General features: G+C 33.7%; 3 protein-coding genes and 1 non-coding gene across 9 annotated transcripts; 2 read left to right on the forward strand and 2 right to left on the reverse strand.

The window, feature by feature from the left end:
• The first annotated feature begins 1,663 nt into the window (after positions 1-1,663).
• On the forward strand, positions 1,664-5,799 carry LOC101248997 (protein ABIL2-like). 4 transcript variants are annotated; one of them, XM_004245443.5, is made up of 9 exons: positions 1,664-2,219; positions 3,023-3,105; positions 3,224-3,374; positions 3,743-3,842; positions 4,071-4,154; positions 4,577-4,643; positions 4,711-4,799; positions 5,046-5,182; positions 5,401-5,799. In XM_004245443.5, exons 1-9 carry the CDS (start codon positions 2,115-2,117, stop codon positions 5,584-5,586), a joined length of 1,002 nt encoding a protein of 333 aa, XP_004245491.1. In that variant the 5' UTR covers positions 1,664-2,114; the 3' UTR covers positions 5,587-5,799. The 4 variants fall into 4 exon arrangements, with proteins under 4 accessions (XP_004245491.1, XP_010325349.1, XP_069143961.1 ...); XM_010327047.4 differs by having other exon boundaries at positions 1,866-2,219; positions 5,339-5,799; XM_069287860.1 differs by having other exon boundaries at positions 1,896-2,219; positions 4,077-4,154; positions 5,339-5,799.
• Positions 5,800-6,078: 279 nt separating this feature from the next.
• Positions 6,079-16,248, reverse strand: LOC101251911 (uncharacterized). 3 transcript variants are annotated; one of them, XM_004246041.4, is made up of 14 exons: positions 16,010-16,248; positions 14,551-14,779; positions 14,350-14,424; positions 13,993-14,067; positions 13,082-13,179; positions 11,952-12,186; positions 11,216-11,313; positions 10,750-10,885; positions 10,498-10,614; positions 10,063-10,170; positions 8,128-8,467; positions 7,393-7,583; positions 7,003-7,067; positions 6,079-6,576 (listed from the first exon to the last, which is right to left on the reverse strand). In XM_004246041.4, exons 1-14 carry the CDS (start codon positions 16,115-16,117, stop codon positions 6,394-6,396), a joined length of 2,058 nt encoding a protein of 685 aa, XP_004246089.2. In that variant the 5' UTR covers positions 16,118-16,248; the 3' UTR covers positions 6,079-6,393. The 3 variants fall into 3 exon arrangements, with proteins under 3 accessions (XP_004246089.2, XP_069143958.1, XP_069143957.1); XM_069287857.1 differs by lacking the exon at positions 16,010-16,248 and adding an exon at positions 14,921-15,057 and having other exon boundaries at positions 6,146-6,576; XM_069287856.1 differs by lacking the exon at positions 14,350-14,424 and having other exon boundaries at positions 6,146-6,576.
• Positions 16,249-16,661: 413 nt separating this feature from the next.
• Positions 16,662-16,811, reverse strand: MIR1918 (microRNA MIR1918). Its single transcript, NR_107980.1, has one exon. It is a non-coding gene; the product is annotated as a microRNA MIR1918 (primary transcript).
• A 478-nt stretch (positions 16,812-17,289) lies between these two features.
• Positions 17,290-22,260, forward strand: LOC101248698 (uncharacterized). Its single transcript, XM_004245442.5, has 11 exons — positions 17,290-17,478; positions 18,337-18,470; positions 19,672-19,753; positions 19,954-20,024; positions 20,120-20,221; positions 20,316-20,405; positions 20,809-20,883; positions 20,984-21,016; positions 21,131-21,211; positions 21,699-21,758; positions 21,849-22,260. Exons 1-11 carry the CDS (start codon positions 17,424-17,426, stop codon positions 22,029-22,031), a joined length of 966 nt encoding a protein of 321 aa, XP_004245490.1. The 5' UTR covers positions 17,290-17,423; the 3' UTR covers positions 22,032-22,260.
• The last annotated feature ends 58 nt before the right edge of the window (positions 22,261-22,318 follow it).

Here is a 22,318-nt window from a genome sequence, read left to right on the forward strand (position 1 = left end):
ATCGATATATAACCTTTTATAATTATATCAGGTATATTATCATCGTTATACCAATAATAATTGACACTTATTATACGTAAAGAATTCATTAATTAAATAAATAAATATTTACATGTATAATAAAAATATGAAAAATAACCCTCAACTGCCAAATAATTGCAATTAGCTAATCATATATGTACTATCATTGTCGTTTTCGTTAATGTACTGTCCGTGACCACTTTAATTTTTTTCACAAATAAAGTTGGCTTTTTTCTTCAAGAAGCAAACAACTAACAAGGACACCCTTAGTATTATCACGAAGAAAAAAAGAAGAGATTATTACTAGTGTCAAAGCTTTTAATTTAAGCGCTAAGTGGTGAAATTAATTTTATAAATAAATAACTATATATTTAGCAATTGTTGATATAGATAATATGTCGTTCATGTATTTTATACTTTTTGAATAATTTCACAAGCGAGAAAGGAAACATGATAGTGAAGATTCGTAAACGAAAATAAGAAAATGATAGATAAATATTTTTAAAAAAAGTAGTAGGAGAGCATTAATAAGAAAACTTAATAACGATCTATGATTAAAGAAAGCCTTATTAATAATTGAGTCCCAAATCTAAATTATTGACTTATTTGTATCCAATTTAATGGCTATATTTATGTTCTTATAACCTTGGTAGCTTAACTTTTAATTAAAGTTCGTTTCTTTTCTTCAATATTTTGGTGGAGTAGTTATATAATCAATTATGTACTTTAATACGGCAATATAAAAAATTAAATAGCTTCTAAGAAAACACCAATACCCAATAATTCCTAAATTATTAATTATTAAATTTTGTACCTAACCCCAAATTTTAAGCATGATAGTATACATAGCATAGCCTACATAGTCTATTTTGGAACTTTTCTTCTAAAACAGACAAATTAGACTGCATATTTTCTGCTTTTAGAAAGTAAAGACAAAAAACATTTAAAAAAAAGATATCTTTTGATTTTCTTTTCCTAACTAAATCCAAAAATTAAACAATTCCAATAATAATAAACCAAAGCCTAAATAGAAGAAAGTTTAGTGCATCTTTTTTAACATATTGTGTGTGATTACTAACCAAACTATGTACATTGAATATAAATGTCCTAATCTTTTCAAAAGATGAAATTTAAATTTGAAATCTTAGCTTATAGCTTAACGGTTCTAACTATAATAACGGACGAGAATTGATAAATTTCACAGCTATCAAGTTTCTAAAGAAAGTAAAAATAATACGCCAAAATCTCAAACTAAAAAAAAAAAAAGTCAAATATAGTGTAGATCATGCACACATTCATATAATATGTTCGATTTTAATTTAACATATGCAAAATATATTAAGATAGATTTTTCAATATTAATTGAGCTAAAACAAACAATATCTATATTAAGGATCTATTATTTTATACGGAAAGGAAATAAAGAAGAAAAACAAGATATACTCTAACAAGGTAAAACATTTACAACCTTGAATGTAGCACTAAAGGTTAAAAGACCGATTCAGAATTTTATATTTATAGATTCTGAACTACGACCAATCATCTTTATTTTAGTTTGAAGAGTCAGACTCTAGAAAAATAACATTTCATAAGTTTTTTTAAATAAAAACATAAAAATAAGTATTGATAGAGGAAAAAACCCGCATTCTGCTAGAATGAATATTACTTTTTCTTTTTTTACTTATTTAGTTATAGATAAATTATATATACATCAAGTAACTTTTCGTTACGAATATATATATATCGAGTTAAAATTATTGAGTTCGGTTCAATCTCCATTGCCTGTGGAGTATATGTGAGCCCATCCTTTTAGATTCTTGGTACCCCACAACCCTGTCTCTCACACATCACTTCCCACCACTTGTATTATTGATGATCTTTTGTCCCTTTTTTCTGCTCACTTTTTTTCTTCTTCTCAGTTTCCCAATAAAATTCATTTTTGAATATTAGGTTTGAATAAAAGTTTGAATGTTTATTACTTATTATTAGTTTATTGGATATATCAACTCTTTTATATTTGCAAGTTTGCTCTGTTCTATTTTTTATTTTATTTTTTGTGTTATTTTCAAGAATCAAAATACTATAGTCTAAACATGGGAAATGAGAATCCATTTTGTGGAGCAAATGGTTCTCAAGAAGGTTCAAATTATGATGAAATCTTCATGCAGCATAGCTTGCAATTTTCTGATAGTTTAAAGGTATGAACTTTCATTTCTCCATTAAAATATGCAGTCAAATCTCTTTATAACCACGCGAACAGATAATATGTACCGGTTGTGTGCTATTGTTTCAGTCTTCATTATTTTCTTTTTCCTTAATGATTTGGATTTGTGTTACTTGAGCCGAATGTCTTTCACAAAAACAATCTGTCTAACTTCACAGGGTAGAGATAAGGTTGTGTATACATAACCCCTCTCATACCCCACTTGTCGGATTACATAGTGTATGTTGTTGTTGTAGATAATGTATAATATAATATAACATGATAAATTAGTTCCAAATGAAACTTGATCGTTATAGTAAAATGTTTTCGCCAAGGATAGCTGTTACAGAGAAATTTGACGATATCCGTGTTTTATGTGATAAAAGATTTAATCTTGGGTTTTTTATGGCATAAATGGAGGTATTCATTTTAGATTTTAGCTATATGCATTGAATTTGTTACATAATTTTTTACACTATCAATGCAATTTTACTAGTTATAGCAAGTTCTCATTTCATTATCTAGATTATTATACCAATCTTTGATATGAAGAGTTACCTACCAAACGCGGAACTAAATTCAGACGAACCTAGTAGGTTTTGCTTAGACCATATACATTTAATTACGAACCTAATAACTAAAACGAACTATCAATTTGGTGAAAAGTTTAAAACGCCATAAACTTCTAATCTCAGCTCTGCGCTAATTGCCTATCAACACAAGTTAATTTTTAATGATCATGTATAATGTCAGCGTATATAACTTAAACTCTGTGTTTTTTTTTTTTTGGCAATTTAGGACTTGAAGAATTTAAGGAAACAGTTGTATTCTGCTGCTGAATACTTTGAGTCATCTTATGGAGAAAATGAACACAAAACATTGTAAGTAATTTCCCTTTCTCATTGAATTATTTGTTGGATATTTTTATTTTTTTTATTAATCAATTTTAAGTATTCATAATTCTTTTAATTTTTTTTTTTGGATTAAAAATGTGTACAGAGTGATAGAGACTTTGAAAGATTATGTGAGTAAAGCTCTAGTTAGTAGTGTGGATCATTTGGGCTCTGTGGCTTGTAAACTAAATACTTTCTTGGATGAAAAAGTTGATGAGTTTTCTACAACCAAGCTTCGATTTTCGTGCATGGAACAGGTAATATACTTAACTTATATATACTGATATGTATAATCAATCGAACTTGTTTGGGACTGTGGCGTACCGTGATTATTGTTGTTGTTACATTGATAGTGTAAGGAACTTTTGATGTTTGTTAACATATTGTAGCATGTAACATGTCTTAGTTTTGAGGTTAACGATCTTACTCTTTCATGAACGATTACTTGTAGTTACTCTTTTAGGTGATTTGATATATAATAAGAACTTACTTGCATTCGATGTTTTCTTAATCCATTATAAACAATTAGTTTTTCTATTACTAGAAATTTATTTCATTTGTAGAGGAAGAATTATGAGTCTCCTAACTTGTCATTTTCTTTTTTTGTGTTAATTTTTTTTAATAGAAATTGCAAACATGCCAAGAAATTGTTGATCGAAGTGGCCTTTTGCAACAATCTTTGATAATTGTGACTCCAAAGCAACATAAGCGTTACGTAAATACAGGCAAGTATCTTGTTCCCTCCTCTTCATTAGTATTGTTGGTTACTGGTTCACGTTAATTCAGTAAATTTTTTACAAAAAATTACTAAATATATCTATAAATATTTGAGTGTAAATATAATTATTATTGGATAGTATTAACTTGAGTTTTGTTATAGGAACCTATAAGCTTCGAATTCTGAATCCGCCTCTGGTTACAACGATTTCATTCTCAATGTTTACGTTTTGCAGCTGCAGAGACACAACCTGCAGTTCCAAAACCAAGACAAAGAAATAGTGAACAAAACTTGTGTCCTCAAGAGGACTTGCAGCATGGTACATTATTTGCCAATTTCTTGTTCTCTTATTAACGCCTTTGAATTCTGTTGAATCATGTGATCATCTCATCTAAAACCTATGTTAATAGAATCTTCTAGAGATGTTGAAGCACACGTATCAGACTCGACAATGCTTTTAAAGAGTCTGATTAACAGAGTCTAAAAGTTCAAGTCATCATAAGGAGCACATTTTTTACATAATAATCATATCTTCAACATCTTAAACTTTTAGATGAGACGATCATGCAATTTAATGGGGAGTGTTAAAACAATAATGTAATTGAATAAGATTGAAGTATACTCTCTCTAACAATTTAAACTTTCTGATGAGACGATAGTAAATCTACGGAATTCGTTAAAGCTTTGGCCTTTTGTAGTTCTTTTTGTAACTTCCTTTGGTTCTTTCTCTCTTGGCATTAGGTGATTGTTTTCCTCATCCTTTTCAAGCTCTACCATCAAAGCCTCATCCATCTATTCCAAAGTACATGTAAGTTTTCTTTATAACCTTTATTTTTTTTCTTCAAAATTAGTAACAATTTTAAAAATTGATACAGGAAAAAACATTCCAAGAATTCATGGACAGATGCTTCTCCAAATCCTCTTAACTTCTCATTTACAAGGGTTCCATCCAACAAAGAAGTTGGTAAGTACAACTTAAATAATGCGGATTTAATTTATATACACGGACAACACAATATTATTTTTGCACTATCCTAATTGTTTTACTTATTCTATGAGGTAATTTGGCCTTATTTTCCATGTTACTAATCCTACTTTTTGTGGTTTTTGTTAGTAGTTATCGTTTAGGTGATCTGATAGCGTAACCTTTTTTTTTATGTTACCAGTATGTAGAAGGAAAACTTGACTAACATATTGAATAATGAAACAGGGAAAAGATCAATTTCACCACTTAAATTTGGTGTCAAGCGTTCTGGATCAGTTAATAGATCAGTTTCTCCTCTCACTCGTTTTGGATCCGCTGTAACCAGATCAATTTCACCCAGCACTTCCAGTATTAAACAGAGGGTAAGAACTTTTATCGATGCAGTCAAGCTATGTTACTCAGACTCTCCAAAAATAATTGTGGTATCCATTTTAGTTTTTTGAGGATCCGAAATGCACCTATCAACATTTTTGAAGAGTTTGAACAACGTAGCTGAATTAAGTACATTATGTTTGTAGAGAAGAAGAAAAATGCTGGTTCATGCTAAGTGATCATATTATATGTTCTTGGATATGTACAGTGTCCATCTGAGCCACGGAGAGCGATGTCAATGTCCATAAACCCGGAAAGAAACAGTGCAAAAGATATGCAAGAATACGCCAGAAAGAGTAAGAATTTACTTACAGCATTTCTTGGTCGTCATGGTCATGCTCAGGGATCAAGAAAGGCAGGTATACCTTCAAAATACCACGATGATAGAATATGAAACCAGTAAATAGAGATATCATCAAGTTTTTCCGAGCTAAAAAGGCAGTGATTGATGGTATCGTCTACGTATAAAAAGTAGAACAGGTTACAAGTATATGGGAACCTAGCTTACTGCATGAGCCAAAAATATGAAATTGCAGGGCAGAAGAAAGTTCAAAAGCTCTGTAAAATGTAAAACTACTATCTGTTATTGAAAGTTCATTGCTTTTCATCTTGTGACCATATCAAATTGTTTCTGCAAATACTACTGCATATTCCCTCGGTCCCTATTTATATGACATAATTCAGATTTTGAGAGTAAACTTTTTTATTTCGACCAATTTCGGAAATACATAAAAAATGATTTACATATTTAAACATTACTATAAGTCACAAGAATTAACAATGTAAAATATTTAAAAGGACATACAAATAAATCGTGATAAAATATTTTCTTGTTCGATTCTCGAAATCCAAGTTGTCATAGGATAGAGGGAATATTTACCAACCATTTTAAACTTTCATGTAATATTACATGTAGATATTGACAATATTGCAATTGAATGTACAATAACATATCGAACTCAAAATGAAAAGTATATTATCTGAGTAGTCTATGGCTCTATGCACATGTCTTCACTTCCCACAAAAATTATCTAGTCTAGTAACAAGAATATCCACAAAGTCGTTAACTTCAATCTTTCAGTAAATCTTTAACTCTGTTTTCCCTCTAATCAAACAGTAATTGTGATGAAATTACGACCATTAGAAAAGCCTTGAAGATGGTACTTTGCTGATACATGGAAAGAACGAAATAACAATAATCCTAGTCAAATCCAAGATCAAAACTCGGAAAATCATTTATTTTGCTTGCACTGATGTCATGCTCAAGTTTTATCTTAGTTGAAATGCAAGGGAACTGTGGAGCCGAATCATTTGAAGCATCACTGATCACACCAGAAAATCCGTCTTGCTGTTGGGTATTGATCTGCTTGTTATCCGCAGAAGGCTAAGGAAAACAGCAGATACTGTCAGAAAACAAGTATTGATGGCAGAAACAATGTTATAATCAGCATTTTGTGAATCCATTTAAGTAAATAATGAATGAGAAGTTGGTGTTATAATCTTCTACTGTTAAAAGCTGATTGGTATGCATATAATTTCCTAGTAGTTTCTATCGAAACCAATATTCCAACCTCAAAGTTCCTCTTTTCTTCTTTGTTTCGAAACTTCCCCTACTTTTTTTTCCCCGAAATTGGTAATGTTGTCTTCCTACTTTTCAACTCATATTTTACTTCTTGTCCTCTTATTCTTGGCTTGGCTCAATGCTTGCCTTGGGCCTTTTTCCTTTTGTTATGTAGGAGAAGAAAACCAAGTTTATCTTCTTCATATTTGACTCAAAGCTCAAAAAGGAACAGGGAGTTCAATGGTTTACCTTGTTGGACATATTAGTTAAGGTGCAAACATCTGTTGATGCAGGCATTGAGCCTCTAGGATTATCTGCATGGACAGAAACAAATGACAGCAAATGTAGTTAATACTTTCGGTCCATTTTTATGTCATTTAGCAAAACAATTTTGGTCCCAAATAAATTGTCGCTATGGGAAACCAAAAGGCATTAGCTTTTTCTTTTTTCTTTTTTCATACTACCTTGCTCTAATAAATGATCTATACAATTTTTTTTTTAAAATCTCAGCAACAGTATACTCTTTTTCTAGAAGACATGATTTTCTTAATGGGTGTGCCAAAAATCTTTAAAGACATTAAAATGGACCGGAGGAAGTAGAAAATTGATATGCTGCTATGAGTTCTTGAGGATGCTTGCCTTGGTAAGAGACTGACTCAGATACTTTCTCGATTTCTGAAATTTTGTTAGACCTGTCGAGGCAGAGTATTTCAACTGCTTGAACCTTAGAGTCTGACTCAGGAATAGCCAAATGCTTCTGCTTCGCATTTGGGGATCTCTCTGTGAGAGGGTATTCTATATCACACAGCCATACCTCCGATGCTGCTACTCTGGAAATAAGTAATTCAAACCAAATATGACAAGTACAAGTTAAAACGTCATATAATCATAACACATATGAATAACAGATAGATATGTCTTATCCTGATATACCAAGTATCCATAGACCAATATTATTAAAAGCAAAAAGTGCAAAAAAGTGACAAGGTCCATGGAGTTTGATGTAAAAAGTGAGAAGTGAAGCTCACACTTCTTTGAGGCAAAGCACACAAGTTTCGTAAGACTAAAAAATACCAAATATCTATGAATTAAGTTGCAATTATAATATCTAAATTCAGCATATATTATATAATAATGTCATACTAATCCAGCCCCACAAAGTTTAGATTCAAAGAAGCCACTGATTCTCGTTGGAATTAATTTGTGCAAACTTCTCTGAAGTGCATAGCTTCTTCACCTATTAAGTGATAACCTCTCGCTTTGTGTCACTTCATGGCTAGATGGATTATCATAACACTACCATAGACACATCAGCAGATAAAGTTGACAAATCAAAGGGGGATTAGCTGTTGTGATATGAACTTCAGTACTTACCCTGCTGACAAGCCTGGTGAATGAGTATTAGATACTCTTTGGTTGGCACAATCCAATAATTGGGATATGCCGTCCAATCGGAATGCATCAGTAACTTTCATCTCTGAGATGTTGCAGTCGTTGCTATCCACCATGATAATTCCTTCTTCCCTATGCTCTGGTGAACTACCTTCAGCTTTGAAGTCTTGAGAGAGATGTTCCTCTGTTTGACTCTTAACAACACTGCAAGCACGACTTGATGACTGCAGTAGTTGGCATTCATCTGCAAATGTGATGTCCCTTATTGTGACAGCACCTTCCGGAGTGACTGGTTTTCTAAGAAAGGACAAGATTTCATGGGCTGTCAAGAAGCATAGCATCAAAAGTTAAAAAGATGAATTTAGCAATTGACTAGATTGGCAAAAATAAAACACTATGGGCCATACTTGCCAAAAAGAAGTAAGTTAGCTTACTCAATGAATATCATATATGCATGTCTAATTCATCAGTTGAACTGGATAAATATACACCAGTACTTGATATTTATCTTTATATAATATGAACTTGGAGATTACTGACTGATTTAAGTATCCAGCTAAGCTGGTCTCTAACACAAACATTAATAAACCAAAGGCAGCTCAGTGTTCCCCCCCCCCCCCCCCCCCCAAAAAAAAAATATATAAAAATAAATTATGAAAGTCATAATTGTCAATAAAACAAATGTACAACAGTGGGAGGAAAATCCATTTCCACTAATATTTTTTGTTAAGCTAAAACAGAGTAGTTACTGTCAGCATGTTCATTTGCATAAGAAGAAATACAACATGTTATCTCTACCTATCATAAAAACAAAACATTAGATAAAGGAGGGATTAGCTTTTGGGGGGGTTCATTTTGATGACAACATATCATAATTTTCCCAAATAAAACCTTATGACTTGCTTAGTCAAAAGAAAAAATTGCAGTTTGCTGACATTATGTTTGGTATCATGAAATTAGAAGGAATGATACAGAAGAGAGAAACAATTGATGATTTATTTTCGGTTATTTGGTGCAAACAAGGGGGTTCAAAAAGCTGCTATACAGGAGAATCCAAAACTCAGACCACCGTAGTTCGACTTCTGAGCATCATATAATCAAATCCCTCCACTTTTACTTTTGTGTATCCAAATTTCAAATCCCTCCATTTTTACACCTTCCAAACAAGGGAAATGATTTGCAACCCTCTTTTTCTTCCCCAGACCCCACTTAGTGGATTTCACGAGTATGTTGTTATTCTTCCCCTATCCAATCATACCTTTTTTACCTCAATCAAACATCACAAAATGACTTAGTATAAGTTTTAAAGTCCAGTGCAACTCTTTACCCCCACATTCTGTTTTGCTGATTCTATTCTTGTTTCACTGTTTGGTTCATTTCACTACTTTTGTCCTAACCCTGTTGCTCCCCCCTTGTCATAAGTGGTTGACATGTTGTTCCTTTTTTGTTTAGTTAGAGAACTTACTTTAGAAACTACTTGTAATGATTTTCTTGTGACCTACATATGCCACTTTTTTAATAGAAAAAGCATTTCTAAAGTTATGACAATTAGATTAGACACTAAGCCAGTTCCCCATGTGTAGATTTTCAGGAACTAATCCAAGGTAAGGAGGCTCAGCAAACTATAATTCCACAAATTCAAGAGTAGAGGTGCTTGTTAAGATGGTGAAGGAACAAATACTGAGAGCTTTCAAAAATTGCTGCATGTGTTTACCATTTTTAAAGACTCTTTGATCCAGCCTAAGTAGTGTGCCACATACAGATCAATATGATTAAAAATTTTCAATTTGTTGTCTTAATTAGGAGTTCTATTGATTAACCAAAATGGCTGAAAGTCGTGAGCAAATGATCTTGACCAGATCTTCTGGAGAAAAGTTAAATTCTGCTTCTTAACTAAGGAAAAGACCAACAGCTTACCTGCACGAACAGATTTAGTTTTGGAAATCTGACAACTTGTTGAGTTGTTAACACTTGAAGTCTCTGAATCCACATGTTCCAGTGAAGAAGCTCCAATTTGAGGTTCCCCTGTTAAGCAAAGCCAATTGGAAGCAGGAAAAGTGAGCATAATGGAAGTACTAGATGTTGAGAGTAAGATCACGAGTTCTGTAGCCTATAATATACTTATGTTGTAATCATGTGCGATACTATGTAACATGATGCTATAAAAAGTAGTAGGGATGAGAAGTTTTTGCTGTTACTTATCGATATCTAAATACTTGTGAAAAGTACAAAAGCTTGATAGAAGAAACAAAATAAAAGTGCATGTAAAGTTGAAGTAAGCAAAGAAAAGGCAAGATTGTTTTGTTTCTGGAGATCAACATCATTTATTCACTAAATTGCCAACAGACTTACTATGTGGAGTTGGCTTGTTAGAGGATATTCTCCTACTTAATTTGATTTTTTCGAGTCCAGATAATTTAATGTCAGGTTGTACGTGCTCTTGGGAAGAAGCATTATTTTGAGGTTTTCCTGCACATAGCAATGAAATCAGGTCCATAAACATAGAGTTGTCAAGACAGTGAAAGCATGTGACTGCTAAATGACAAACCTTACCTTACTGATTGAGAAGAGCAAGAATATTAGCCATGTAGCATAGAAAATTACCTTCTGAACTTGTCCTTATGTCGCCAACATCAACCATGTAATTTGGCAGATTCAGTGTAGTTCCAGTTGTGACATGTTCTGATAACTTGAGAAATCTTCGGCATAGTATGATCCCGTCTTCTGTAAGTAGAGTAACCTGGCTTGTTTGTGGTGGTATTTATGTCAGAAATAGCTAAAAAGATTGAGATCTGTACTATAATCAGCTAAATATTTTGAATGATGTTTGAAAATAATCCAAATTAGGAAGTCAAAATATAGTTAGTCAGTTAATGCTGAAAATCTGAATCAAATCTTGATGCAAAGATTTAGATGCCTGACTGATTAGGTTCCAATAATCTACGCAACCATAAAAATACTAGGCAGATAAAAATAAGATAAGAACAGACATGCTTATCAACCAAATCCTCGGCAAACTTGACAAAGATGACTAAATTACAGTTGCGGGAGTGTAGATGAATAGACTAACCTGAGATTGGTAGGAACCACAGGATGAAAGCCTAAGGATTCCATTGCAGTACTTTTTTGCCCTCTGAGTTATTTGAGTAGTATACATGACATCCCATTCTGAAAAGAAACATATAGAATTGTAATTTAAGAGCAAGTCCTGGAGGTTGTCCAATAACTAGTAGCACTACATTCTGTATCTTTTGACCTATTTTTACATGATGCTAAGTTTAAGAGTAGAGTTTCATTGTTCACTGGTGTCAGAAGATGGTGGATCCAGAAATGGAATTGAAGATCATCATCGGATTGAAATGTTGTTAGGACTGCAAGTTCTAAATAATTCAAGTGACATGCTTATAAAGTTCAGACTGTTATACATAGATTTAGAACTATTACTATGACTAAACTTGAAGGAAGTGTCGTTTACACCAATAGAGACTAAGAAAAAGTTCTCATTTTAGGATAGCAGACAACTTCTTAAAATAGCCTAACAAGTGAAATATGATGATCATATTCAAAATACACAAACAATATTTTTCGGAAAAATTCTTGAAACACAATCTAAATTCACAGAACCTGGTCCATCCAAACCTAAAGACATGGAAACTTCAAAGTTCCATTTATAAGTCCAAGATAATAGGATGCGCAAAACTAGATAGTCATAAAAAACATCTATTATAAGCTGGCCTGCCTACATGAGCATCAAACACATTATTTTTACTTTACTGATTCTTTATTGTTGACAAAGTCAGACCTACCAGCGGAAAACTTATCGTGGACAGCGACTTCCCCGCGTATTGGTCCTCTTTTCACAAGATCCTTGATATGTTTTCCTTGAGGACTAATGTCCTTTCGAGGATTTTGGTCCTTCTCGCATTCTCCTATTTCCACTAAGTGACCATCAAATGTTACCGAGTTGCCAGACATGATGCTCTCGCTCTTTCTCAGAAATCTGCTATCAAGGAGTCTCCTGGTTGCATCATACAACATGATCTGGAAACAATCAGCAAACCATTTTAGTCCAAGAAAAAAAGGTTAGCAATATAAGGACATAATATTGAGCATAACTATGCACTTCTATTTGAAAATTTAGAAAAAAAACACCATTAATATTTTTATTTTATTTTGATAACAAGGAAAAGCCGTAGTCGTTACCATTTTGGGTGCGCATAGGATAAAACCACCGCTCCTATGCGATAGCTCGCAAACCACACAAGAGAGGTAATCCGCACTAGGCAAGTCCGGTGTGGCGAACTCAGCCCAGAAAGCAAACCCCTTGCTTTCATTGGCAAGGGGTTTCACAAAGTTTTACAGCTACAAATAATACAATTCAGATAAGCTAGTGTAGAAACAACTTTTCAATATTCATCTTGCTCCACCCCTGATTCCCTGGCAATATCTTGTAGGTTCTTTGTATGTGGACCTTAACTGGAAGTCCAGAAGTTAACAAATAGGAGTAACAATTTTTAGTTAAGATAAAAAAGGTTTTTCTTTAAATGCACGGTTTGATCATAAGTATGAAACTTGAGGCCATATTCACCTTCAAGTTGAAACTCACTGGAGACCCAAAGACAATAATCCTGTGTGGCTATGAATATATGTATGCTAGATAATCAGAATACAACATTTACTCTTGCAATAGCAAGAGTTTATAAAGGAATTTCATTGACGTCTACGGGTTAAAATTTTACAATGCTCTCATAAGCAAGCAACAACAAGCTTTTTGCTTTGGCTGAGGGAGGGGGAGCTTAAGGTTGGTGATGCTATTCTAATACATATTATAAAAATTAAGCAAAAAAAGGAGCAAAATATACTTTATAGATTCAAGCAAACAGTGGAATATGTTCAATACATACAAGTTAGATGAGAAATAATTGCAGAAACCAACCTGCTTGCAATGTGAACTAGACATCACAAGTTGTAAAAATCCATCATGGAACTTCTTTGCCTTTTGAGTCATTTGTGTTGTGTACAATACCTGCCATTCTGGATTAAGGAACAAAGTAGAAACTCGTTCTCAGAAAATACTGAAAGATGGAGAGAAACTGCAATCTATGAGAACTGAATTTTCAAATCCAGTAATAGAATGATAGCCAGTTTTACGTCTATTATCATCTCAACTTAGTTGGTTCATTCTAGTAAGCATACCCTAAAAGAAGAAGGTACTAGTGTGTTTCTCATAGTAGTTTGGCCTATAGATTGTTCAAAGTATAGTTCAGGTTCGAGAAAGTAGGATTTTTGTTAAAAGTACATTACACCTCGAGTATAGCAACTCATTTTACTACTTGAATGCAATTTTTTTAGTTCATCCAGAGGTAGGGGGTTTAAAACACGCACCATTCTGTAAATTTCAAAACCCAAAAGATGAATACATGAACAAGAGCAACATAAAAACTAGCATCTTCATAACCTGATAAATGATGAACAAGCTCTTTATATATATATATATATATACACACACACACACACACACAAGCTCATTTTTTCAAAAAAAGATTGTGTCCTTATGATGACTAGTTGTGCATGGGTACATGAAGAAACATCCAGCTATGCAGCGGTTTGAAAATGAAATGGGTGGAGGTATGCATCTCTTTACAAAGAAGAGTGAACATAAGATTATGAAGAGCGGTCTTTTCTTTTTCCAGGAAGAATGGACTAAAAGAGAAACTAGATCTACTAAATTTGGACTAGAGAAAGTAAAAATAGCAAAGTTCTCTAAGCTTGAAACAAGAAAATTATTTACCACAAAATGTACCCAAAATAATAGTTAGCATAGTTGCTGCAAAAGTATTTTCCTACCTTCTGTGCTTGACTTTGTCATGTCAAGGGAACTTGGAGAAGAATTATATTTGTGTACTTCATTCTTCTTGAACTCTGCAAGTTGAAATTTGTTATTAAATATAGTACACACTCGGAACAATAACAGAGGAAGGACATTAGATAGATTAATAAAGGTCAGCTTGAACTTTCTAACTCATATAAAACCCATAAGGCCCATAATCTCACAATCAGAGACTCAATGATAGGAAATCATGTGTTTGTACAGGCCCTCATGAATTCATGCTGTGAACTTCATCATGTCAGAAACGGTGACCAAAGAAATAAGCATATTATTGCACTTCACTGATATAGAAGGACAGAGATCATCTGAAGAACCTCTGATAATCTTTTGTGATGGACTTAGAGTACTTGCCAATGCTATCCTTTTCCCCAGATTAGATTTCCTATTATCTGAGGGAAAAGAAAGAAAATGTTGCAAAAAGAATAATCATGTGCAGAATTTAAAAATGAAGAACAACATCAAATCATAAACAATTTGCGAAATCCAAAAAGAAAAGAAAGAACGTTCAGTGATACCAGCAGCAGCTGATCTTTTTCCAGAATGCCGTAGCCCAGATTCCTCAGCAACTTCCTTTTTCATCAGTTTAGTACTATTTAATACGGATATAGGTTTGTAATCACCGTGAGGATCACCAATATCAACAAGGTAAGAATCAAATGCTAGTGTTTCGCCTGTTTTGACATCATTATCGTTCTTCAAAATCTTAACACATAACAGCTTCTCACAATCATCATAGAGCATTACCTGTATAAAACCAGAAGTTTTTATTGTGTTACACACATTGCTTGATGATGTATTTTATGGTTTTACCAGACCTAGACCCTTTCTATTCAACCGCCAAGGGTAGTCCGTACAACCCCTTCCAAACATATTTTATTTAGGTACCTGTAGCCTCTTTGATAGTAGCACTAATATAACTCTAGCAGCTTGAGAAGAACCCAGTATTTAAAGGTAGTGAGCACATCAAGTAATCCATAATCCACGCCGTTAACACGTTTCTTTACATCTTCTATACATTCTGCTTCCAATACTATTGGCACTCACTGCTTATTTTGTTGGATCTTCTTTGCTTAAGATGCTACATTTCCTTACTGTAGTTTCATTTGCAAGCAGCTCATAATAGTTGCATATATATATTTGTGCCCCAGATGACTACACAGATGGACCCAAAAACAAATTTCATGATATCGCTGCCAAGTTATCAAGTTTTTGCATAACTTAAGATTGGAAAGCAATTTAGATTAAATGTGAGTAAAACAATACATGGAACTGAACTTGCACATAATGTACAGCTTAAATAAAACATATGAAGTCCAGACTCATTGTCAAAAAGGAGCAATGAGCACAGTGCTAATTCGCACTCAGTGACGTATATTCCCGGATCAGCCTCTGATTTAAATCAATGTGTATCACAACTCGCAAACAACTGGTTAATTTGTTTTTTTTTCTCAAATTACTTGAAGCAGCACATAATTTACATCTTAATAAAACATACAAAGTCCAGACTCATTTTTAAAAAGGAGCAATGAACACAGTGCTAATTCGCATTCACTGACTTAAAACTCCCAGATCAGCCTCTGATATTTTATCCAATTGGCACCACAACTATCAAACAACTAGTTAATTTGTTTTTTTTCTCAAATTACTTGAAACGGCAAATAATTTACACCTTAAATTAAGCATACAAAGTCCAAACTCATAGTCAAAAAGGAGCAATAAACACAATGCTAATTCACACTCACCGACATAAATTTTCAGCTCTCAGCTCATCTGATATCAACTCAAAGGGTTTCATGTATTAACTCCCAAACAACTGTTTGATTTACAATTTTTTCCTCAAATTACTGAACGTGATATCTACCAAATTAGAATACTTAGCAGGTAAAATATGGTATTTCAACCGATTTCAAAATGTATAAACAGGCAAACGGATCTAAAAATGGGAAATCTAAGTATGGAAATATGAAAACACACCTTGTGGCTGGAGGATTGAAGCTCTAAGAATCCATCTTGATAAACTTTTCGCTTCTGCTTGAGATGCTTCGTGTACGTAACGCTCCATTTCTTCTTCACGTCCCCCATTGTCGCCGACGGTCGAGGAGATAGCAATTCGGCGATTATTTTCTCTCGGAATACGACGGATGATTCAAAAACGTCGAGAGAAACGTGAGCTTGGTGCGAAAATTAGGCGCGAATCATATGATGGTATGTATTATATATAGCTAAAATATTCAAAAAGTTAAAGAAAATAAAATTTTAAGTGAATTTTAGTTTTAGTTAATAGTATTAGTTTAAAGTGTGAGTTGATTTCTATCGAAAAAAAAAAGTAATATAAAAACATACTTATGGTGGTTCCACATAATTGAGTCTCGCAGGATGTATCTTTAAAATTGTCTAGAACGTTTAGTAGAAGGATTGGAATAGACGATTTTAAAAAATATATTAGTAAAAAGTAGAAAAGACAATAAAAAATAACGTATAAAATACATAGGAAATTAAGGTTCAAACAATTGCAAATTTGGGTAATCAAACCATGGCAAGAAAACTCTAGAATATTGATCAGTTTAATCTAGTAATGATTCTTTTTTTAGAAAAAAAGTACATAGAGTAAAATATTAGTAGCTTAATTGATTAAGTATTTGAACTTCCATTCTGTTAGCGGTAGTTCGATTCTCCACCTTGTAGCATATCTTTTTCTCTTAAATTGAAGAGGAGATTGCGTAATGGAGAATCGAACTCTCACCAACAAAATGACAATTCAACTAATTAAACCAACTGAGCTACTTTGATTATCTGACAAGAATAGATTTAATATCTATTATATAATATATAAAAAAATACATATACAATTAATTTTTTGTCAAAAAAAATTATAAATAAATATCAAGCTTTCTAGCTCTGCTCTCAAATAAAATAGTAAATAGTTTGTATATGTGATAATGAATCGGTAAAAACTAATTTTCTTATTTAGTATTTATTTTTCCTCTTTTTCTCATATATTGATTTCAATGAATAAATTGAAAAAAAAAAGTAAAATACTATAAAGGGTAATATAAACCACCATCAACTAATTAATTCGAATTCACTTGGAAGAATTTTCTAACAAGACAATAACAAATTTAAAATTTTCGAAGTCTTTAAATAAAGATAAAGAGAATATTTATAATTCTACAAAAAATCATGTGGCAGTTTTTCTTAAACAGTAAAATGTAACTTTCAAATATTTTTTCCCAGTAATTTTGTGAAACTAAATAATTGTATAACAAATGACTGTATATTAATATTAAAGCATTCAATAAGTTGGACAAAAAGGGAAAGGTATAAGTTCGCCGGAGATATTGAAATTCAACGATTAGTTCCACCGGCGGCGGCTTCACAACACCGAAACATGGCGATGCAAACCGGCGTCGCCACTTCCAAAGTACTCATACTCGTCGGCGCAGGTGATTTCTCTGAATATATATAGAGTTCATCAGTTTATATTCCGTTTATAGTTGTTTTACTTTTAAGTAGTCAATGAAAGGAAGGAAGGAAGAAATCGAGATTCATTTTGCTTCCGAAGCTCGTGGAAATTAGCTTAGTTTAGCTGCTAATTTGGAAATTGGAACCTTGATCTAACAGAAAGTGATTGTTTGAGTAATTTTTATTAGTAGTAATGAATAAATAACTATTCAGTCTGCTTTGTTAAGTTCCTGCAGTATTCAGAGAACTCAGTATAGGCTTATTATACATTGGCCGTTAAACTAGTATCCAAAACTTCCTTTATATCCAGGAATTTGGAGAAAAAACATTCAGGAATTATCAAAGGGTTTGCAGAATTTCTTCTCAGTTGTGTAGAGAGTGTGCAATATTAAATGTACACTCATAATAGCTAATGTTTAACCTTGAGGCTTGAGGGATTTAGAGGGGGGAGAAGGGGATAGGATGGGGGGTGATTATTTGATGTAAGAGCTGAGCCCCCTTCCCCTACAGGACTAGGAACGAGAATGGAAAGCAGATCGTAGTCGTGGTCAATTATTCTTATGTGGCGCAGCGACTCTTCTATCGTGTTGCATTTCCTTTGGTGGACCAACCCCGCCCCCGCCCTCCTCCTCCTCCCCTTCTATGGAGTTACTTTTAATACTACCATAGAGCAGAAATTTTTTTAGGACACAGACACATGATATTGGATGTTAGGGGAGAAAGCAGTCTTAGATTATTGGCATCTTCAAGTTTTTTGCAGTTCGAATCTGAGTTAATAGTTCCTTCAAATATTTATAGGTTCTTCCTTTGGGGGCTAGACTAATTTGGTTGTGATGTAGGTTTGACTGGGTCAGTAATATTGAAGAGTGGACGATTATCCGATCTGATCTCGCAGCTTCAGGAGGTGATAAATGGTGTGAATGCAGCTGAGACATCTCCTGGTAAATATGACACTGCTCTTCTAGCAGCTCAGGTATTACATTATTTTTTTGTTAGTAAATTACATTCATCTCGTGCTTATCAAAGTAGATTCATCAGTTGTTTTGAAGGAAAAGAAGATAAAGGTAAAAAACATAACAATTTTATTTAAGACATTATGTCATATGATACTTCAGATTTAGTGGCACAAGGTAGAGGGGAGAAATAATCAAAAGGGTTAGGGGAAGCTGAATAGCCTTGTCACAATGTTTATCATAAAAGATACTTTAAAGCTCATTGGTACTATCTTCATTCCTTTCAAATAGAAGAAGAGGATATTATTTTGTTGACCTAAAATAAATAAAGAAGAGCATCTTTTGTGTGATAGTTTAAGCTTTTAATAAGGTAGTCACACAAATTCAACATGGTAGCATAGTACGTGACGTCCTTGGTTTGAGTCTCATCTCTACCCATCAGCAAAACAATATTTATACGCACGTGACTCAAGAAAAAGAATCAGAATCGAGGGCATATTGACAAGCTTGATAAATAAATAAAAGCATCTCATTTCTAATGATTTAAGCATTTAGACAAGCTAGTCCGTGGTTGTTAAGAAAATGGACATTGCACCTAACTCAACCCCAAAAGCTAACTCAAGAGATGAGGATTGTCCCAAGGACATATAAAGAGTCCAAATTTCCTCCCCATTGCAGATGTGGGACTCTTCAGTCTTTTCAATACATCTCTCACGCCCAAGGCTGAACATTTGGAGTGTGGACAATTTTATAGTGGTCCAATATCGATAACTCATGACTTGGGATGGGATGAGCTCTGATACTATGTTAAAAAATGAATTTTGGGCCTAACTCATCCCTAAAATCTTGCTCAATAGTAGAGCATTATCCAAGACCGTATAAGAGGTCCAAACTCTCTTCCTAGTGATGTGGGACTCTTCACAATGGTCAATACAATTCAACAGTTTTGAATTATTACTCTTGCCAAAATATGTTTCATCGATGAACTTGACTTTTGCACTTTAATGGGCATGGCATTTGTATGTAGCATCAATACTAAAATTGGGTCAGTTATTAAGAATCTTCTATGTATATACTTATCCAGTGAAGAAGGAAGTGGCAAGGTAGAGCTCCTGGTATATGTTAATGTGATGTTACAAATTAATAAGTACCTAGCATGTTTCCTATATAACTCCACTATTACCTCATCCAAGCCTTTCTTTGTTCTGATATTGCCTTTAGATTCGACAATTAGCACAAGAGATCCGGGAGATGAGCATATCAAATCCAATTACTATTTTCAATAAGGATTCTTCCTCCAGTGGTATGTTTCCGTCTTTTTATGTTCACTTTACATTGTGTCTCCCATCATAGTGCCTGTGCTGATTTCTCTATAATGGAACAGCAATTTCTTAAATGGACTCTGATAATTAAGTTTTGAATTATGTAACCTTTTCTTCAATAAGTGCACCATTGCCCCAGTTGAAGTAGAGCTGACATGGTTCTGAACCTTTGCTTTTTTAGGGAGCTATGGTTCTTACATTCTTCCGGCTGCCGCAGTTGGGGCGATGGGATATTGTTACATGAAGTGGAAGGTAAGTATTCTCTGCTGTAGTTTATATCTATCGACACCCCTAGGATATTGTTATATGTTTGTTATAAATCTTATGCTCTTACTAATTCTCCGCAGGGTTGGTCATTTTCTGATGTAATGTATGTCACAAAGCATAATATGGCGAATGCTGTTGCATCTGTGTCTAAGCAGTTGGACAACGTATCTGATGCATTGGCTGTGAGTCAAGAATTGTCAGGAGTTTCCTGGATTATCTGTGTAGTATATGCTAATGACTATACTCATACTTTTTTCACTGATACTTCTTTTGTAGTCTACAAGAAGACATTTGACTAAGAGGCTGGAAAACTTGGACTGGAAGCTAGATGAGCAAATTGAGATCTCAAACCTTATTACTAATGATGTAAGGAGAATAACATTTCTCCCCATTCTCCTTTTAACATTGATGTATTATGAAGGATTCTTTTATCTTATGTGAGAAGTAGTTTCCTGTAACTCCTGTTTCCGCACTTGCACACTAAAGGAAAAAAAATATTAAGTTTTACCTCAGTTATAGAAAGAAAAAATTCACGAGGGGAATGAGGTAACAATCAAGTTCTTTGACAAAACTTGACTACGCGAGCTGAATTTTGTCGGTTGCTTGTAAAATTAGTGGCCAGAATTTATTTTTTTAAAGGGTAACGGTTAAGGTTAGAAAATAATTATAGCTGGCTACTTGCTTGAATATCTCAGTCATAGATTTTATGCATCGAGGCACTGGGAGACTTTCTTTGTCAGTGCTCAACATCAGATGTTTCTTTATGCAGGTGAGAGATGTTAAGGCTAATCTAAATCAAATTGGTTTCGATATAAACTTAATCCATGAGATGGTGTCTGGATTGGTGAGTCTGTTGTTTGGAAAATAGTGTCAATATGGCATTGCTGGTAAAGATCCGTTGGCTAGTCATTTTGTAATCTTTCAGTTGTTGCTCAATTTGGCAGGAAGGGAAGATTGAGCTTCTTGAGAGTAACCAGGTGAATATCTGTATATGTCTGCGACATACTTTTTGTCCCTTCTTCCTATGTTCTGTCTATTACTATTGCAGTTGCATCACAACTTTTGCTTGTTTAACTTTCCCCACCCCACAGGATGTGACTAATTCTGGTTTGTGGTACTTGTGCCAAGCTGCTGGGGGCATTAAGGATGTTCAAAATACTAAGGTTATTCAGGTATTTTTATTATGTTAATAGATGAAAGCCTTTCAACTATTGTTGTCCTTCCTCTTTATTCACTTTCTTCCTCCCGTAAGGAATACAAGCAGCTACTCAAGTTTTTTCTCGTCTTTTCTCTATTGCATTTTGAACAAGTGTTGGCTCTTCCAATTAAGGCTGTGATCAATGGCTACCACTGTATTTTTCCATTCTGCTGAACAATGACTTCTCCTTTGGTGGTTGGCAAATTATCCTATAAGATTTACTTGAAACTGACCTAAACCACAAAAACTGTTACTATGCTACTGTTAATAAAAACTTAGGCGTCTTTTCCGTAAAAACACGTTCTCTTGGAACTTTTGGTGTTTGTTACTCGTATCTGTAATGGAACTGCAGTTTTGCTGTCTCCTTCTTGGTGGGCAAATATTCCATTTGTCCTTCACTATTCCTTCTTTTTCAAAACATAAAGATGTATTCTTATTTTGTCTATTGGAATTTTGGAAAGGGCATCGAGGCTAAGCTGATAGAGCATTCAAAGGCGACTCCCAAGGAAAGTTCTGTGAAGGTACGTTGACTCTCTTGAACTTGATTTACCGGGTTTAGTTGTCCGTTCAATTGTTCACAATGTCTAATCACACAATGTATTGTAATTTAGGGGCTTGAATTCATTGTCGAATCTAATGAATCAAGTGTGCCACCAAAGTCGTTTACGGGTACAGAAGGAAAAGATATTACTGACTATTTTGCCAAAGGTCCAGTTGCTAGCAAAATGAGGATTCACAGGTCTTATCCAGTTGGTTTGTCTTTAACAAGAAGCGTGCTGGGTCCAGGATTCTGATCTTAACTTTTCCTCTATTCGAAGTTGGAATAAGTGGATTTGATTACCCGATTCATTTCGTTTATATTGATTAATGGCTGGTTGATTTGTGGCCTCTATGGTCACTCACGTACAACATTATACAATACATACATACAAGGTTTATCTCTTTCTTCCCTTCCTTTCAAATGTCATATAAAGTTGTATTTGAAACAAAACAATATAATAAATGTATTTCATTTTGGTCATAGATTTGGAGCCAAATTTGTCAATGAGCAACTTCTAGCTGACTACTCAGTCATTTTTTG

This window comes from Solanum lycopersicum, chromosome 8, assembly GCF_036512215.1.
Source record: "Solanum lycopersicum chromosome 8, SLM_r2.1".
Taxonomy (NCBI): Eukaryota; Viridiplantae; Streptophyta; class Magnoliopsida; order Solanales; family Solanaceae; genus Solanum; species Solanum lycopersicum.

Coding starts and splice junctions, on each gene's coding strand:
- LOC101248997 (XM_004245443.5), top strand. CDS start 2,115: ATGGGAAATGAGAATCCATTTTGTGGAGCAAATGGTTCTCAAGAAGGT. Junction 3,375..3,742: donor GATTTTCGTGCATGGAACAG/GTAATATACTTA, acceptor TTTTTTTAATAG/AAATTGCAAACATGCCAAGA. Junction 4,800..5,045: donor TCCATCCAACAAAGAAGTTG/GTAAGTACAACT, acceptor ATAATGAAACAG/GGAAAAGATCAATTTCACCA.
- LOC101251911 (XM_004246041.4), bottom strand. CDS start 16,117: ATGGGGGACGTGAAGAAGAAATGGAGCGTTACGTACACGAAGCATCTC. Junction 13,180..13,992: donor GACAAAGTCAAGCACAGAAG/GTAGGAAAATAC, acceptor TCCTTAATCCAG/AATGGCAGGTATTGTACACA. Junction 7,068..7,392: donor TGAGTCAGTCTCTTACCAAG/GCAAGCATCCTC, acceptor CTGTCCATGCAG/ATAATCCTAGAGGCTCAATG.
- LOC101248698 (XM_004245442.5), top strand. CDS start 17,424: ATGGCGATGCAAACCGGCGTCGCCACTTCCAAAGTACTCATACTCGTC. Junction 17,479..18,336: donor ACTCATACTCGTCGGCGCAG/GTGATTTCTCTG, acceptor GTTGTGATGTAG/GTTTGACTGGGTCAGTAATA. Junction 20,406..20,808: donor CAAACCTTATTACTAATGAT/GTAAGGAGAATA, acceptor TTCTTTATGCAG/GTGAGAGATGTTAAGGCTAA.